We start from the raw sequence: 19,636 nt of genomic DNA, 5'->3' as shown, positions 1-19,636 counted from the left end.
AGTGGCCTTGATTTAATTGGCTCATGGAGGGGTCATCAATGGGCCAAAATTTATTAAGCTTAAGATCAGAAAATAATGCGCTCGTAGCCGGACTACATTTTTTTTTCTGTCTTTATAACTAAAGGTTCTCAGAATTTCTTAGACATGCAAAATGTAAGAAAAATGTGGTGCTTTTCACTTGAATGATCTATAGTTTTAATGTCCCCATACACATTACATCATAAAGGTAGATTTCGGCTGAACCTGGCTAACGTGCCTGCTTACACTCATACAAGTCTTAGAGGGGTTAAATAAATTGTCTGATTTATGCCGGTCCCACTTTTAGGACTAATACCTGTCTCCAGAATGGGATTCCCCTGTTTTGGCTAGTGTCTGATCATCAGTGACTGGAAAGTTGGTGTCGCGTGCACCTCCATTCGTTTTGAATAAAGCACATGAATATTTTCTCGGATGTATGTATTCAGGACTCCAATAACAGGGACTAGAGAGAGCAGGCGCATGTGACGCCACTAGTGATGAGCGAATATACTCGTTACTCGAGATTTCCCGAGCACGCTCGGGGGTCCTCCGAGTATTTTTTAGTGCTCGGAGATTTAGTTTTCCTCACCGCAGCTGAATGATTTACATCTCTTAGCCAGCTTGATTACATGTGGGGATTCCCTAGCAGCCAGGCAACCCCCACATGTACTTATGCTGGCTAACAGATGTAAATCATTCAGCTGCGGCGATGAAAACTAAATCTCTGAGCACTAAAAAATACTCAGAGGTCACCCGAGCGTGCTCGAGAAATCTCGAGTAATGAGTATATTCACTCATCACTAGACGCCACCTCTCCTCACTGGTGATCAGATGCTGGGGGATTGGGATCTCCCTTTCAGAGTGTAATTGTCATTTTGTAAACATTTTTATGTATTATAGGCACTGCATAGTACTGCTGATGTGTGGGGGGACTAGGTCCAGAGCTCTGAAGTGTTCAGCTCCTGTATGAACTTCATGAACAAAATGGCGTCCAGTCTCAGTATTAAGTCTGAGTGTGTATATCCACTCTCTTTCTACCATGCCCGCAGTTCATGCAGCAGCTGTGACCTTCAGATCTATGTTTTGTTTGATCGGTGAGAGTCTAATGACCCAAACCCTCACAACTCAATAAACAAATTTCCCATGCCTATAAGTAAATCACTCCTTTTATAAAATGACAGTAGTTAAGCTGATGGAGATCTTGTGGATGGCGCCTTATAAGAGTCTCTTGGTGGAAAGCCCTTTAAGAATCTACCAAAATGTGGTTATTCTTCGAACACCAAGCAGACAAGATGTTATAATGTTTATTTTAGCATGCATATCTAGATTGGAGTCCTAAGTTTACATACATTTAAGAAGTAATTAAGTCATACTTCACAGATTTGAGGTCCACAATCTGTTTTTAGAAAGTTGTTTTGGATGTCTGACATGAGCAATTTTAGCCAGAAAAAAAAAGTTAACAGATCATTTCATTTTTACTTCACTGTATCAAAATTTGAGTCGATCAAAAGTTTACATACACCAATTAAATAACTTGGAAAGTTCCAGAAAACAGTACTATGGAATTGGAAGCTTCTGATTGGGTAATTAATTTCACTTGCTGGTCTACATATGGCAATATTTTAAGTCCTAATTGCCGATTTACTTGACATCATGTGAAAAGCAAAATAATTCAGCCAAGACAGCAGAAAATGAATTGTGGACTATTAAGTCTAGTACCTCCTTGTGACCAAATGCCTGAAGGTACCATGTCCATCTATTCAAATGATCTTCAAGGAGCAGACAGCCACCATATCATTCAGGAAGGAGACTTTGTCACATACAAATGAGCGTATTTTAGTGCAAAAAATGCAAATCAAAAGTTTAAAATTAAACCACCTTGTGAAGATGTGGGTAAAAGGTGTGAGAGTATCAATATCAGCAGTAAAACTTGTCCTATATCTACAAGGCCTGGATGGCTATTCAGCAAGGCAGAAGCCACTGCTCCAAAACCACCATAAAAAGCCTGGATTGGAGTTTGCAACTCCACTTGGGGACGCAGATCTTAATTTTTGGTGAATCAAGTCACCAGGCAGCTGGGGTAAATCTTGGCACAATTGAGACTTCCAAATGGACATACTTCCAAAGAGATGGCAAAGTGGCTTGAGGGCAACAAAGTGAAGCCCATTACAAAGCCCTGATTTCATTCAAGATTTATGGGCGCCACTGAAAAAGCGTGTGAGAGAAAAGGGGTCTACAAACATCAGTTTCACCGTTTTTGTTTTTTTTTCCCACCAGAAGAAATGGTTTAGTATTCCAGCAACTTATCGTGGAAAGCAAGTCTACCAAATTCTTCTGTAAATTTGAGTCACATTAAATCAATTGAAAGAAATAGAACCTGAAATAAATAATTACCTGTAGTAATATTTTCTCATTGTCGAAATATAGTAGTGACCCTTACTGACCCATGAGAGGGAATTTGTGTTAGGATTTAAAGTCAGGAAGTGTGTCATTAATGAATGTAGTTGGGGTGTATGTGAACTTATGACTTAAGCTGTATACGCTCCTTTATGGGACACCATACTTTTATTAGATTTTGTTTTAAGTGCTTTTCCAGTGCAATGTATGATGGTACACTCCCTAATATAGGTGGCACAGCCCAAATGTTGGCGCCAGGTCTTGCATAGATTCCCGTTCACACAATAATCATAGAACTGGCATCTAGGAATGGTTAGGTTGTGCTCAAAATAAAGAGGCGTGCTGAGAGATTTATGATGTCGGGAGGATATCATGCTTTTGATATAGCTAATCCCACAAGCTCCTGGATGTTCTAGGTCAGCACAAACCTGTTTTTCTTTTTTTCTTTTCTTTTTTTTTTACTTCATCACCTTTTGATGCCCTTGCGGATAGCAGGGAAGAAAAACTGGTTTTCAACTATTTCCAGAAAAAATAGGCGCTTCTGAAACCTACTCAATTTTGTTCTTGGTTCAGGAAGAAATGAAAAAGCTATGCCCTCTGTTAATATGGAGGTCCATGTTGTAGTCTTTTCTATAGAGGTTATTGTTTAACTAGGTCCATGGGCTGTTAGGCTTGTGTTGCACTGACGCCATCGACTTAATGTGACCCGGGCACATTAGCCTTAATTGGTAAGTGGCTTTACTTGCTAGAGGTTTGTTTGGGTTTTAACTAAACTGCCATGAAATTAGATCTCATGGTAATGGACCCCATGTCCCTTTCTATTTATAAGCCATTTGTGGGTCAATATGTAAGCTAATGGTTTTATCCTAGCTATTGCTCTTTTTTTTTTCCACCCTTCAACTCATGGTAGATGCGATGGGGTTAATCACCATGGGTGATACTGTGATCCAGATTGTCCTGTCCTCATACCGTTCTCTGTCACTATGTTGCAGTTGTATATTTATATATTTCACAGCTCAGTGGTTGAGTTATACACGCTCATGTTGTTTTCAGGAATTCCCCTCCAGTCACTTCTGTTTGTAACACCACAGCATCTAGTAACAATGATTTAAGGCTGCCGCTGGCGGACTATCAAGCTGCCGGTGTGTGTACACAACCCACAGAGGTTCAGGTGTATACCGTGCGTGTGTATGTATACTTACGCACACGCATACGCATACGCACACGCGCACACACACACATTATATTCATTTACTTTGAAGATGATGGGTCTGGCTGAATTCTAAGAAAACCTATATCCTCTAGTGATAATGAAAAGTATGCTTTGGTTACGTTTTTTATATTATTCAGATAAGTTCAGTTGCATAATTTTCTAGACCATTTTCTCAACATGTTCCAATCCATGGCATTAACTGGAAATCCTTTAATCTGAAATCAATGAACTGGAAATGGTACATTCAATCATCAAAGACCTGTCAAACTAGTGAACTCAACTTCATGCTGCAGCCATGACCTCTCTACAGAGAGATATCTGCCTGCTGCAGTCAATCACTGTCTGCAGCATGTCACGCTTGCAGCCAGTGATTGCCAAGGTCCCTGTGTAAGTAGGGAAGGACTCAGGCCTTGGTAGCATCATCAAGGTGGCAGAGGCTTGCTGAGGTGGGTAATTTATTTATTTTTTTTAATTAGTTTTTTTTTTTTTTTTATAACCTATTCTGACAATATGGTAAAAAAATCTAACAACCCCTTGAAAAGCAAATCTAAAGAACACTTTTCCAGTGTTTATTTTGTAAAATTTTCTGCAGCAAAGACCAGCAGATGAAGTGGGGTTTAGCCAAGGCAGTGCTTTATAGTACCTACAGCCGGTTTTCTTTGCAGCCAGAGGCAGCTTTACTTGTACCACATATAAGTGTTGGTACACATCTCGGTTTTTGGTTTGTTTTCCGACATTTAGGCTCTGATTCATTAAAGGGAATCTGTCACCACATTTGACTTATTTAAATGATTAATATGGGCATACAGGATATAGACTGCTGAAAAGTCATCATCCAAGGTATCAGATCCCTTGTTGTAGATAAATCATCTCTTATCACTTTATATAAGTGACCTCTTCTAGGCTCTGGGATGGATGGTGCCTGGAGATAACTCTGCCTCCAGAGCTTGTTTTACATGAAGGGGGAAGATGCCAATATGATGCATAATGGCCACTTTGTGCTCTCCTGATGTAAGCGGTGTGCGATTATCACTGAAACATCTGCAGGTTCCTCTCGGCTTTTATCTCACAGGCAGACAAGGTAGGAATTTTTTCAGCTGTTCATAACCTGCATTCCCATATTAATAGTTTAGATAGGTCGAATGTGATAAGATTCCCTTTAAACCTGGCATTTCAGATTCCAGTCTTAACCCTTACGACCTTGAACATATGGATACGTCCAGGTCAGTAGGAGCTTACTGACCTTGGGCGTATATATACACGTCCTCGCGCTTTTGCACACATGAGGGCTGTGCATGAGCGATTGCAGCTGGGTGTCAGCTGATTCTGCCCGCACCACTCCCGGCAGTTTAACCTTCTAAATGCTGCGATCGCTAGTAATCGCAGCATTTAGAAGGCAGAGTGAGAGCCCCCCCAGCCTTTCGATTGCCGCCTCTGCGACGTCATCGAGGGAGCCAGATTGTTGCCATGGTGACCTGATGTCGTTAAGACGACATCCCGGTCACCAAGCTTGTTAAATCGTGCACGGTGCATGATCTAACAAGTCTGCATGAGAGCAGACTGTCAGTTCTAATGCAATGCAGAAAGTGAAAGTCCTATAGAGAGACTATGTAAAAAAAGAAAAAAAATTAAAATTAAATCCCATAAATTAAATATTAAAAAAAACTACAGATTTGGTATTGCCACGTCCAGAATGGCCCAACTTATAAAACTGTCCCACCAGTTAACCCCTTCAGTGAACTACATAAATAATTTCTAAGCGAAAACTATGCTTTTTCATCATCCCGCCGAACAAAAAGTGAAATAAAACACTATCAAAAGGACAAATGTATATAAAAATGTTATTGCTGAAAACGTCATCTTGTACTGCAAAAAAAGCGCGCCACCACACCGCTCTCAGCAGAAAAATAAGTTATAGCTCTCAGAATATAGCGATGCAAAAATATTTTTTTTCTATAAAATCGGGGGGGTTTTTTTAATAAAAAACCATAAAACCTAAAAAAAATATAAATGTGGTATGACTGTAATCGTTCTGACCTGAAAAATAATGCTCCCTTATCAATTTTATTTACCACATGTGAAATGGCATAAAAAATAAACCCCCAAAAGAACAGTTACTGAATTGTTGGATTTATTTTCTTTCTGGCTCTCAAAAATCGGAATAGAAAGCGATTAAAAAATGTTATGTACCCAAAAATGGACCCAATAAAAACATCAACTTGTCCTGCAGAGCCCCAGTGTGCCTAAACCACATTTAGCATCAACATGTTTGGCGTTTTTGTAGTGATGAGAGCCCACATAATTTATGGATGCGTGGCTCCACAAGCATGAGCTGGGCACAATGTACTGGGCACTAGAGCGGCAGTTTGCAATTTTTACCCACCAAAATCCACTGCTGCCTGTTTGTGGAAAACGCCCATGGAGTCAAAATCCTCACTACACCTATAGATAATTTCCAAAATGGGGTCACTTGAAGGGGGATTATGCCCTTGTAGCACTTACCTTCTAAGATTTGCACTGTGCCTCAAGATCTGCACTCTTAGAAGAAATTGCACAGCAAAATTTGGGGGAAAAATTGGGGCTAAATAACATTTATGTGGGAATTTTTTTTTCATTTTCACAGATCAGCATTGTAAGAGTCTTGGAAGCATCTGTGGGTTTAAGGTGTTCACCACACATTTATATAAATTCCTTGAGTGGTGTAGTTTCCAAAATGGGGTCACTTGTGGGGGTTTTCCTCAGTTAAGGCAGATCAGGGGCTCTCCAAATGCGACATGGCCTCCGCAAATTATTCCATCAAATTTTACTATCAAAAACCTCAAGTAGTGCTCCTTCCCTTCCAAGCTCTGCATTGTGCCCAAACAGTAGTTTTTCCCCACATATGGGTTATCTGCATGCTCAGGAGATATTGCGCACCATGTTTAGGTTTCATCTTTTCCTGTTACCCTTCGAAAATAAAAAGTAAAAATTCTTCAACGGTGGTCCTCAGGTCATTGAGGTTCTGTGGTACACAGTTAACAAGCCTCAGCTGATCCCACAGAAAACCTATGTGATTCAGGTGTGGAGAAAGTGTACTCCATTTGAGGTACCCCAGTCTCCAGCACCCGTTCCTTAAGAATGCAACCTCTTAGCTGGAGCATTGATGACAATGAAGATGAAGTTAGACCTGCATTGTTCATGCAGAGGCATAATGACTGGATTAATGATGTTATTCAAGTAATAGAGACTTGTCCCAGTAGCATTCACAAAGTGTAGGGCAGATCTGTATTGACTAGACACTCATGCCCACACCAAAGAGTTGTTTGGTGACAAGTGTCTGATACATAGCATTTTCCGACGTCTCCAACATCGTTGACGCCATCATTTCTGGTCAGCGTCAGTCGACTTTCATCAGTGAACAGCAATGAGGCCAACTGGTCCCTCGTCCAGCATAGATACTCTTGTCTACGCAAGACGATGATGCCTATGCCTGGTGGTGTGGTCAGATACGGCTCATCTAGCACTCTGACCACGCTGATGTAAGCTGTATCAAATGGTCTGACGTGTCACTTGGGTACCTTTCACCTCTCTTAAATGTGCTAGGAGTAGTTTTACGTTCAACATCCGGTTCCGAAGAGCATTGTTCAGAATGAAGTGGTTATCAGCATGGGTTGTAGCCACTTCTCTGCCTGCCTGTGACTCTTACAGTCTCTCTGTATCTCTGTTGACACCTGCTGATGATATTCTGGCACGCTAAGCTCTGTGGCCACTTTCTTTGGGAACATCCTGCTTGAAGCCTCTTATTGGCGAGGTACTCTTGTTCAATTGCTAGGTGTCTTCTTAGTCTCATGATGTCAAAATGTGAACAGCATGATGAAGAGGACGGTTTTAAATACCAATTCTAACTGAACCCGAAATGTAATGGTCAATTGATGGATCAAACGCCTGTTGTGAATTTTGTTGGAGAACAGCAAGTTGTGCAAAAAGTCCTAAGACACTGAACAGTTGTACATGTGCATTCAAAAGTTTAGAGATCGACACATAACATTCACCTGAAAAGATTAAAGTGCATTATAGGTTCAACCTGAAACTTTTCCATTACTCTCAAAAGCCAAATATCTTTAACTTTGAAAATCTGCTTGCCAATGACAAGGTGACATGTTTATAGTGGACCCTACACTAAGCAGACTTCTCCTGGGCATAAATCTCAAGAATTCATTCTGATCCAGTTGTGGTCTGCTCTCATTAAAAGCGGTCTAAGGCTGGGATCACACATGCGAGAAACACGTCCGTGTCTCGCATGTGAAATCCAAGCTCTGGCGCCGGCACTCCAGAGCGGAGCGTGCGGCTCCATGTGTTGCTATGCGGCCGCACGCTCCGCTCCACAATGCCGGCGCCACAGCTTGGATTTCACATGCGAGACACGGACGTGTTTCTCGCATGTGTGATCACGGCCTAAGACAGACAGGAGGAATTCCTGGCCAAAATGAAGGCAGCTCCCAATGTTCAATCCAAAAAAAAGCAAGTGAAGCCAGGACCTAAAGACATAACAGAAAGGACCCAAGTCTCTTACATTTTCTGCTGTTTTAAGAGCCTGAGCTCTAGGTCCAAAAATGAAAAATCCATATTTTACGAATGCTGAAATATGGTACTTAAAAATACATACTGTAATTCTATTTCATAGTCTAATTTTTTTTCCATATGTTTTTGTGTGCATTTGATTTTACCTGTCGTTTTACACCACTTGAAGTCCCTTTTTTATGAAATGCATACACTACTATTAATACATCAGTTTCCAATAACTGCCTGGGTGACCTAATTGTTGCAAATTGTATTCTGGCAATAATAGAAATGTCGTGTTCTGATATTTTTGGAAATAACTTAAAACCTACTCGAAGGAGAGAAATGTCTTTATGTATAAATTCTGCTCCAACATCTTCTCATTTGTTTTGACAGGCCCGAAGAGACAAGCTTGTTTGTTGTTTAGGAAAGTCGTTTTAATAATACTAATCAGTTTCTGTTGCAGCACATGTGACTTTATCTTTGTGTACTTCTTGTGATTCATCGTGGTGAATATGCCTTTTTTTTATGTTTTCTATCATCAGGCAATTCCAGGGCCACACAGATGGAGCCAGCTGTATTGACATTTCTAATGATGGTACCAAGCTCTGGACTGGAGGTTTGGACAACACCGTGAGGTCCTGGGATCTACGTGAAGGCCGACAGCTCCAGCAACACGACTTCACTTCACAGGTACAGTCTCATCACCATGTACAGGGAGGGTTGACTCTGCAGCAGCTTTTTTCATGTTCTCCACGCGCCTTGCTTTCTATAATGACTTCCTTTATTTTCATTAAAAGAGCTTCCTTTCTTCAGAAAGTTTAGTTTAGTGATAACTCCCCAAGGACACCGTTTTTACCCGATTTCAGATTTGCGGTGACTTTCTGTAAATTCTTAGCCCCATAGCTACAATGACTTGTTCTTTTTTTTTTTTTTGCCCTTTTTTATATTGGAATATTGTATAAAGGGGTCAACTGCACTAATGCGTGATTGGTAAATGTTTAGTACTTTGCGAAAGGTTTTTGTTTTTCATTTTACGAATTCTATCAAATTATGATAAGTGGTTTAAAGAGGCTCTCCAGAGAGCAGACAAGGCCCTCTTTAATGCAGTAGACTTGTATTACAAACCTTTCGCTGGTAAATCTAAAGTGGCTCTGTAGATAGAAGTAGGGTTTTTAACCTGTGATGTACTTTGTACTACCAAGTCAACTTATGATTTTTACTTCTGTATTTTCAGATCTTCTCATTGGGGTACTGTCCAACTGGTGAATGGTTAGCAGTAGGCATGGAGAACAGCAATGTTGAAGTTTTGCATGTCACCAAGCCAGACAAATACCAGCTGCATCTTCATGAAAGCTGTGTACTCTCCCTCAAGTTTGCCCATTGCGGTAGGTCATTTTGCTTTTAGAATTGTTCCATTTACATGGGCATGCTCCTACATAGTGTATGTAGGCTGCTGATGCCAAAGGGTTGATTTCTTGGTCATTAATTTTTCAGAGGATTACAGTGGATAAGATACCGTAGCTTACCATGGGTCAATGTAGTGCTCTTTAACAATTACCTTAAAAGTCCTTTTAACCAATCATGGTCCCATGAATTAAGGATATGTACAGTGCCTTGCAAAAGTATTCGGCCCCCTGGAACTTTTCAACCTTTTCCCACATATCATGCTTCAGATATAAAGATACCAAATGTAATTTTTTGGTGAAGAATCAACAACAAGTGGAACACAATTGTGAAGTTGAACGAAATTTATGGGTTATTTTAAATTTTTGTGGAAAATCAAAAACTGAAAAGTGGGGCGTGCAATATTATTCGGCCCCATTACTTTCAGTGCAGCAAACTCACTCCAGAAGTTCATTGTGGACCTCTGAATGATCCAGTGTTGTCCTAAATGCCTAATGATGATAAATATAATCCACCTGTGTGTAATAAAGTCTCAGTATAAATGAACCTGCTCTGTGATAGTCTCAGGGTTCTGTTTGAAGCACAGAGAGCATCATGAAGACCAAAGAACACAACAGGCAGGTCCGTGATACTGTTGTGGAGAAGTTTAAAGCCGGATTTGGATACAAAATTATTTCCAAAACTTTAAACATCCCAAGGAGCACTGTGCAAGCCATCATATTGAAATGGAAGGAATATCATACCACTGCAAATCTACCAAGACCAGACCGTCTCTAAACTTTCATCTCAAACAAGGAGAAGACTGATCAGAGATGCAGCCAAAAAGCCCATGATCACTCTGGATGAACTGCAGAGATCTACAGCTGAGGTGGGACAGTCTGTCCATAAGACAACAATCAGTCGTACACTGCACAAATCTGGCCTTTATGGAAGAGTGGCAAGAAGAAAGCCATTTCTCAAAGATATTCATAAAAGGTGTCATTTAAAGTTTTCAACAAGCCACCTGGGGGAGACACCAAACATGTGGAAGTAGGTGCTATGGTCAGATGAAACCAAAATCAAACTTTTTGACAACAATGCCAAACGATATGTTTGGCGTAAAGGCAGCACAGCTCATCACCCTGAACACACCATCCCCACTGTCAAACATGGTGGTGGCCTGCTTTTCTTCAGCAGGGACAGGGAAGATGGTTAAAATTGATGGGAAGATAGCTGGAGCCAAATACAGAACCATTTTTGAAGAAAACCTGTTGAGAGTCTGCAAAAGACCTGAGACTGGGACGGAGATTTGTCTTCCAACAAGACAATAATCCCAAACATAAAGCAAAATCTACAATGGAATGGTTCACAAATAAACGTATCCAGGTGTTAGAATGGCCAAGTCAAAGTCCAGACCTCAATCCAATCGAGAATCTGTGGAAAGAGCTGAAAACTGGTGTTCACAAACGATCTCCATCAAACCTCACTGAGCTCAAGCTGTTTACCAGGGAAGAATGGGCAAGAATTTCAGTCTCTCGATGAACAAAACTGATATAGACACCCCAAGCGACTTGCAGCTGTAATCGCAGCAAAAGGTGGCGCAACAAAGTATTAAGTTAAAGGGGAAGAATAATATTGCACGCCCCACTTTTCAGTTTTTGAATTTCACAAAAATTTAAAATAACCAATAAATTTCGTTCATCTTTACAATTGTTTTCCACTTGTTGTTGATTCTTCATCAAAAATTTACATTTGGTATCTTTATGTTTGGAGCATGATATGTGGGAAAAGGTTTCAAAGTTCCAGGGGGCCGAGTACTTTCGCAAGGCACTGTATGTATGCGTATCTTGCTCTATACATATAAATTTATATTGATCTAGTAGTAGGAACTTGTTGGTGTGTTATAATTCTAGGAGTGCATCGTCCATACACCCACATTAAAGTAATACTTAAGATTGCATGTCTTCACTACAAAATTTAATGTTACATTTTTTTGATGTTAGGTAAATGGTTTGTGAGCACTGGAAAGGACAACCTACTTAATGCCTGGAGAACACCTTACGGAGCCAGTATATTCCAGGTAACTTTGCATTTTCTTCATTTTCTTCATTTCAGAGGCTGCTGTATTAGTATTTATTAATAAAATATATAACAAATCTGATAAAAATGTTAAAAACACATGACACAATCTAAGTTGAATGTAAGGGGCAGCCAAAGAATAGAAGAGGCTCAGAGTTTTCCACAGCTGCCTTTTGTTATAAAGTCTATGCTATTTATGAACTGATTGTAATAGAAAATCCCGAGACCTGATACAGCAAAGCTTTCCTAATAATCTAATACTCCATGTGAGAGAGAAAGTTGGAGGGGTAGGAAAAGTAGAAGCTAGCCAAGAACGGTGGAGTTTCTTACCATAAAGCATGTACTATTTTTATATCATAAAAAAACCTGTATAAAAAGTGTGCAGAGCTCAACATCTTAAAGTGTATGCGTTTTATTGAAATTTGTATTAGACAGCACTTAAAGAATCTACTATCTAATTGTCTAAGGGTCACTTCCGTCTGTCCTGTCTGTCTGTCTGTCTGTCTCAGATATTCATTGGTCGCGGCCTCTGTCTCATGGAAATCCAAGTCGCTGATTGGTCGTAGCAAAACGCCCACGACCATTGCCACGATCAATCAGCGACGGGCACAGTCCGCCGGCAAAATGGCCGCTCCTTCCTACCCGCAGTCAGTGCCCGCTCCATACTCCCCTCCAGTCAGCCCTCACACAGGGTTAATGCCAGCGTTAATGGACCGCGTTATGCCGCGGTGTAACGCACTCCATTAACGCAGCTGTTAACCCTGTGTGACCAACTTTTTACTATTAATGCTGTGTCTGCAGCATCAATAGTAAAAATATCTAATGATACAAATAATAATTAAAAAAAAGTGTTATTCTCACCCTCCAACGTGCGCGCTGTCCTCGGCAGTGCAAGCGGCAGGTTCCGGTGCCAAGGATGCTATGCGAGATGGACCTGCCATGACGTCACGGTCATGTGACCGCGACGCCATCACAGGTCCTGTGCTCATACCAACCCTGGGACCAGAAGCTGCCGCGTACACCGCACACAGCCGCCAGGACTAAAAGGGGCCCTAGGAAGGTGAGTATATGTTTATTTTTTATTTTAAATCTTTTTTAACCACACATATAGTGCCCACATTGCTATATACTACGTGGGCTGTGTTATATACTACATGGCTGCTATGTACTACGTGGGCAGTGTTATATACTGCGTGGGCTGCGTTATATACTCCATGGCTGCTATTTACTATGTGTGCAGTGTTATATACTATGTGGGCAATGTTATATACTGCGTGGGCTGCGTTATATACTACATGGCTGCTATATACTACGTGGCCAGTGTTATATACTATGTGGGCAATGTTATATACTTCGTGGGCTGTGTTATATACTGTTTGGGCTGTGTTATATACTGCGTGTCCACTGTTATATACTGCGTGGCCTGTATTAACGCATCGGGTATTCAAGAATATGTCGTGGCCTGTGCTATATACTATGTGGCTGCTATATACATACATATTCTAGAATACCCGATGCGTTCGAATTGGGCCACCATCTAGTAGTATAATAAACTTACAAGGTTAGACATTAAAACATACTGTAGATCAATGGGCAATGACACCATCCACCCAATAAAAATGTAAGACAGATCGAGTAGACAAAAAATAATTGAATATCATATTTACAGTCCCCACATTGAAATTCATACAAACATATGAGCCCAAAATAATAAATGCCACACAGTTATAAATATTCAAACAAAAAATAAGGATGAAACCGTGGTGTCGCATAGTAAAAATGCAGTGTCATTAGTGAGACCTCCCCAATCAAAGAAAATGTACCTTGTTTCGCATCAAGCTTCGTCAGGGGGATGCATTATGTGTGTTTCACATTAAGCTTTGTCTGACCCCCCCTGACTAAGCTTCATGTGAAATGCTGTTTGGGTGTTTTTTTTTTTTAATTGGTGAGGTCTTTCTAATGCCACTGTGCATTTTTACTAGTATATGACACCACTGTTCATCCTTATTTATTTTTCCTTTGAATATTTATAACTGTGTGCTTGGCATTTACTTTTTTTTGGCTCTTATGTTCATTTGTGTATCTGTTTTCAATGCGGAGGCTATACATATGATATTCAATTATTTTTTTTTACTTGATCTGTCCTATATCTTCATTCAGTGGGCAAGGACCCCATCCACCCATCTATAGCATGTCTTTAATGTCTAATTGTGTGTGTATAGATTTATCTATTTAGACCGGACAACCCCTTTAAAGAGGTATTTCAGTATCCAGAAGTTATCATCTTTCCTGTGGATAGATGATCATTTTAGATCGGTGAAGGCCTGATATATTGGTTTCTTTTTTTCTCCTTTACATAATTTATCCTTCAAAAGTTAGTTTTCTATAGCTGGGAAGGAACTAAATGAAGCTAGATTATTACACAATGTTGGAATAAAGGATAATTACACACCTAGCAAATAAATTTGACTGAGGAATGGATCTGTCTGCATTTTTTTTTCCATATTTCTTGGAAGCACCAGTTTTTTCACTGCTGTTTATATTTTCCCACAGTCCAAAGAATCCTCTTCTGTGCTGAGCTGTGACATCTCTGTGGATGACAAATACATTGTCACTGGATCAGGGGACAAGAAGGCCACAGTCTATGAAGTTATTTATTAGGGACATATTCCAACTGCCAATGAGACGCCTACTAGTAGCACTTTTCTGTCATTTTTTTTTTTTCTTTCCTCCTTTCCGGAATCAAGGGCCTGTAGTGTCCACCTCAGCAAGTTGTTAAATTTTCTTTGCCAAATGCGCTCCTCCATTTTGTCGTAAATGCTTACTAGGAACTTGAAACCAAATCTCCAGATGATGTGCAGGTGGAAGACGCTCAGAAAAAAGAACATTTATTCTATACGTCAGACTCGTTCACGGATTATGTATTATAGCTGTATCATATTTATTTTCTGTAAAGAAGACTTTGTACAAAAGAAAAAAAAATGAACTGACTTAAGAAAATGAGCCTTTACCAGCCATGGAAATTAAGGTGGGTTTGTTTTTAAAACATTACACTATTAGATATTGTAAAATTGTAGCGTACCCATTGCATTATTGTCTGAAAGTGCATTTCTTATATTTTTCTTTTCCTCTGTTTCCCAATTTGGGAATTCTTATACAAATTGGCTTTGTCTTAAACGGAATAAATATTATATTATCCAAACAGACTCGTCAAAATCTGCCACAGGGCAATGTTTAACCTTTGCCTCCAAAATGGCTTCTATTTTTCTAGGTATGCTTGAACACCGTTTTTGAAGGAACTTTTCTGTTGATAAAGGCTTGAGCAAATCCTTTTCTCTTCATGTAATCCTAGTCAATGTAGCTGTTTAGATTATTGCTTTGTGTGGGTACTGGTCATTACTTCCAGGGCTCCTTGTCCTTCTTTCATGTCACAGGTCATACACCATTGCAAAAGCGTGAACAGCAATAATACACATATTAATTATACTGCATCAGCAAGGTCTCTCCCAGGCCAAAAATGTCAAACCATTCTGTGGTTTCAAGTTGTGCATCTTCAAGCTCTTTAGAAGAAGTACCAAGAAAAGGACAATGTTAAGAACCGTATAAAGTGGTCAACCAAGGAAACTTAAGGGCAGCAGATGAAAAAAGCATCATGCTTCGTTCCCCTTGATGTCCAGCAGTGCCATCAGCTCAGAACTGGCAGCATCCAGTGGGACATAGCAATATCCAGCTACTGTTTGGAGAAGTCTGGCCAGATGAGGTCTTAATAGAAAAATTGCATCCAAAAAACCATAACTTGGAATCAAGGCCAAGTAACTCGACTACATGAAAACTTAGAACTGGGATGACAAACAATGGCAGCAAGTATTCTTGACTATTGAGTCAAAATATTAAATATTAGGCTGTAACAGAAGGGCTAGAAAAGGCTAAAATGATGAATGTCTGCAGGCTATAGTGAACCTTGATGGAGGTTGTTTGCAAGATTGGGGCTTAATTTCCGCAAATGAAGTTGGGAATTTTGTCAGGAATAATGATTGAGAAATACAGGCAGATACTTAATCAGTTGCCTCCTTGATTGTATTGCATGATGGATGTCTCCCAATGTATTCTGGGGCAGGACAATGACCCCAAACGTACAAGCAATGTCATTAAGAAATATTTTGAGGAGTCCTTCAAGTGATGTTGTGACTCCCACACAGCGATGATCTCAATATCTTCATGTCTATATGGAATTACATGAAGAGACCCAAGGATTTGCTGAAGCATTCTTCCACAGAAGATACGTGTTTAGTTCTTCAAGATGTTTGGAACAACCTCCTTACCGATTTTCTTCAAAAATCCTAGAGAGCCAAGATTTAGAAAGAACTTTCCACCTGAGCCATTGAGCTAGAAAAGAGCCCAAAGTGACTGGATCTACCGGATTATACTTAATGGCTCTCTCCAGGGTTCCATCTCAACCTCAATTCCGGGATTTTGATGGAAACCCTGATGCGATGACCAGTGTAGGGCACAAGATATGAGAACGTTTCCAAGTTTAAGCGGATGACATAACATACGGTACATAACTTGTGATATATGCTGTTTACTCACCTGGTGTGCTCCATTTTGGCACCCTTGACAAAGGTTATTTATTTGAAGACATTTCCTCAACGGTAATTAAACAGCAATTATGTTGCAAGTTACATTCTGTATGCTCACTTTCCTATACTAGTTAAAAAATGGATAATGGTCTCGTTGGTTGCAGTGGGCAATAACTCCATTTTTCCGCAGAAGTTTCTATAATGAGGATTGAAGTGTTTCCTCCATCTAAGATCGAAATGCGTTTCTGCGGCATGCATGTAACCCTCCCCACGTCTGTAGCTGCAGGGCTTATTACATCCATGTATACATTCTGCCACCAGCTTACTGTTTTTATGGACTTTTCTGGCTTATTAAACTTTACGTTGAAGCAGATGCCAAACCGTTAATGTATTTAGAAGGCACCATCCTTATTAGTGGTAAATGAGAGGGAATGAAACATCAAAGCCGTTCCAGTGCTTGTAACGTAGCGATTCCACCATTTTCAGTCCTTAGATGCTGCTTGGATATGAGGCCTTTTGTAAATATTGTATTGCTCTGAACGTATAAAAGTCTTCAGATAAATGCGTTTAGATCTAAAAACCTGACATATCTCCCTTTGCATCAGCTATAATGATTGGCATTATCTTTAATTGCCCCACACAGATCTGAGCTTTCATTTTAAAGGGGTATTAAATAAAGCATATATTTGTTGCATAATGAATAGATCTTTGCTTGTATTCCTTAATTATTGGCATCCAGAGGATGAATATCTGTCCTGGTCACGTGGTGACGGCCCGTTAGACTGCAGTCATCAGAGCTCTGCTGTACCAAAGCCGTGCCTCTCTGTGATCATCACATGTCCATTTCATGGAAGCAATGAAGGTTTCCTATCAGACAGATATCGTGGAAACTGTACGAGTTGTAATACAGAGTATATGAACATTTCATTATCCAGTAAATAAGCTTTGTGAGCTGAGAACCAGAATACATCTCCATGGGATAGTTATCTGTCTATGCATGTTTTGGAGTTACTGTAAAGTGATTATCTAATAAATGCTCTCATTTTAGATATGTATTACCTTTAATATACATGAAATTATAAATTTAAAGGGAGCTGGGTACATATTTATCTGAAACACTGACATTTCAGAGAAATTCTAGTTTAAAGATGTGACCAATCCAACCCCAGACAGCTTTCCCCAGTGCGGCTGCAGGTAATTGACAGGTCGCTCTCATAGCTGGAGACGTGTCAGTCAGCAGAAGAGTCGGGCTAGTATTGTCTTGTCTATGGTCCACAGCTGGATATTGTTTCCTCTGAGAAAACTATACTTGGCTGTACTCTTGCAGCTAGTCTCTGATATGCAAATTGCCTCTTCAGAGTGGAAGTGGACTAAAACTTTAGTAATAAGTTGCATGACTAAGGCTCGTTGCGGATTGGTGTGCGGATTTTTCCGCACTGATTTTGGTAAATCCGCATGAAATTCTTACTGCGGAATTACCGCGGTTTTTGTGCGGATTCCTATTATGGAGCAGGTGTAAACCGCTGCGGAATCCGCACAAAGAATTGACATGCTGCGGAATAAACAACGCTACGTTTCCGCCCGTTTTTTTTCCGCAGCATGTGCACTGCTGATTTTATTTTCCATAGGTTTACATGGTACCGTGAACTCTTGGAAAACTGCCAATCCGCTTTGGATCCGCAGCATATTCTGCAGCATGTGCACATAGCCTAAGGATATGAAGGCAAAAGAGAATCTCCATTTGCAGAAACATGTTTCGGGATGTTTGCCCCATCTCAGTGCAAAGCAGGATATCTGATTAGGTTAGGTGAGCGGCCTCTAACAGGTGCCCCAAGGGGGAATGTGTCTCCTTGTGGTGAGTGAAGGACGAGTAAATACCCCAAAATAAGTGTCTGCAATTAGAGTTTCTGTTTTGGCTCTTTATTCAAAGTCATTATGGCAAGGTTCGTTAAAGGGTCGATATTAAACTTTGGGATTTCTAAATCCAATAGAAGGCACTATTGTTCCCATCCTTTTCCTTTTTGTAGAGGCTATTTGCAGATGTAAATTTCCAGAGGAGCATGGCACGGGCAATAAGTCTTCGGCTTGGCATTCTCCTCGAGGATAGACGTGTTCCCCTTTAGTACCCAAACTGCAGGAAGTATGAATCACAGCCTGATGGTCTATGAATCAGATGGCAGGTCACAATTCTGTGGATCATTTTAAAAAGAGGAGACTGTCTATATCGACCCCATATTACACAATGTATTGAATGCATATTATGTACCATAAACTGCCTATAATAAGGGATCCCACAACCATAAGGCTCTGGTCCATCAGATTTTTTTTCACAACTTTCTGTCACGGTCCCAGTGTACGCCTTTATAAGCACTCGGTGGTGTAGGGCACCTATTGGGCACCATGTAAGATATACGTACACACAAAGTTTTTTTTTTTTTGTTTGTTTTTTTTTTGCGGTAGTTCACTTTCTAGAAAATGTCAACTGCACTTCCTATATTAAAATACCTGTATAGCAAAGATAAATATGTGAACAGATATTTTACATGGAGTTGCATAGTGAAAACCAGTAATCAACTATCCCTGGGTTCGGGGATAATTAGCTGCTTTTGATCGCAGATCGGGGAATTTTTATCCTCCTTAACAAATAGTGCCGACCGCGAACCCATAATTTTCTATGGGGCTGCCAGGAAAAGCCTAGTGTAGCGGGAATAAATAGGGAATGAATGGAGTGGTGGATGAGCATACACACTTCAGCTCCATTCTAATAGAGCTAGAAGATACCCCATTTTGCCGATCGGTCAAACTCGTACCGATCAACAATTTATCCACCTGTCCAGTGCATAGGTGATAACTTATTTTCCCCAGACAACCCCTTTAATAAAACCAAAGATGAAAATATGTTCTTACATTACTAACTGAACCATGATGGCACTAGCAAGCCATTAAGTAGAAAGCTTATTGTTTTACATAAGCCAGAAATTGGGTATTAACAGCGGCAAGCGAACGAAAGATCTCCTAAATCTGTAATTATATCAAAGTTTAAGCACTGATTTTTAGGATGGGAGAGCATTGAAACCATGACCAAACAGTTCCCACTGTCGAAAATGTTTAAAGTTCATAGAAGAAAATAATAGGATTATATTAGTATCAGACAATAGTTCCAACTTGTGACCTTCTTCCTCCCAGCTAACCACCACAAATTCCCCTCTGGCCCATTCTCTCTGCAGCTGGACAAACCACTGCTGTGATGAAAGATTCTCATACTGGTTATTACTGCGGATTAGAGGCCAGCAGGGGCGGCGATCGCACAAAGGCCACATTTCAGCCATGCCACGCTTGTCAGATTGGTACTGTGTTTTGTTGTATTTCCAAAACATGAGCGGCGCGCTAGGCTACAATTATGTAAATATTCAGTCATTTCTGG

The 19,636-nt window shown here is 40.3% G+C and overlaps 1 protein-coding gene across 3 annotated transcripts in view; it reads left to right on the top strand.

Annotated features, from left to right (window-relative positions):
• LOC138674991 (transducin-like enhancer protein 4) overlaps nucleotides 1-19,636 on the top strand; it is a 160,586-nt gene that overhangs the window by 131,493 nt on the left and 9,457 nt on the right. For all 3 annotated transcript variants that reach the window (XM_069762901.1, XM_069762894.1, XM_069762910.1), the window contains 4 exons: nucleotides 8,713-8,860; nucleotides 9,405-9,555; nucleotides 11,557-11,633; nucleotides 14,186-14,660. In XM_069762901.1, coding sequence (XP_069619002.1) covers nucleotides 8,713-8,860; nucleotides 9,405-9,555; nucleotides 11,557-11,633; nucleotides 14,186-14,293 — 484 coding nt within the window. In that variant the 3' untranslated portion in view covers nucleotides 14,294-14,660. The remainder of the gene's footprint in view (nucleotides 1-8,712; nucleotides 8,861-9,404; nucleotides 9,556-11,556; nucleotides 11,634-14,185; nucleotides 14,661-19,636) is intronic.

The sequence above is a fragment of the Ranitomeya imitator genome, chromosome 1 (assembly GCF_032444005.1).
Source record: "Ranitomeya imitator isolate aRanImi1 chromosome 1, aRanImi1.pri, whole genome shotgun sequence".
Lineage (NCBI taxonomy): Eukaryota > Metazoa > Chordata > Amphibia > Anura > Dendrobatidae > Ranitomeya > Ranitomeya imitator.
This window is presented reverse-complemented; position numbering and strand designations above follow the sequence as displayed.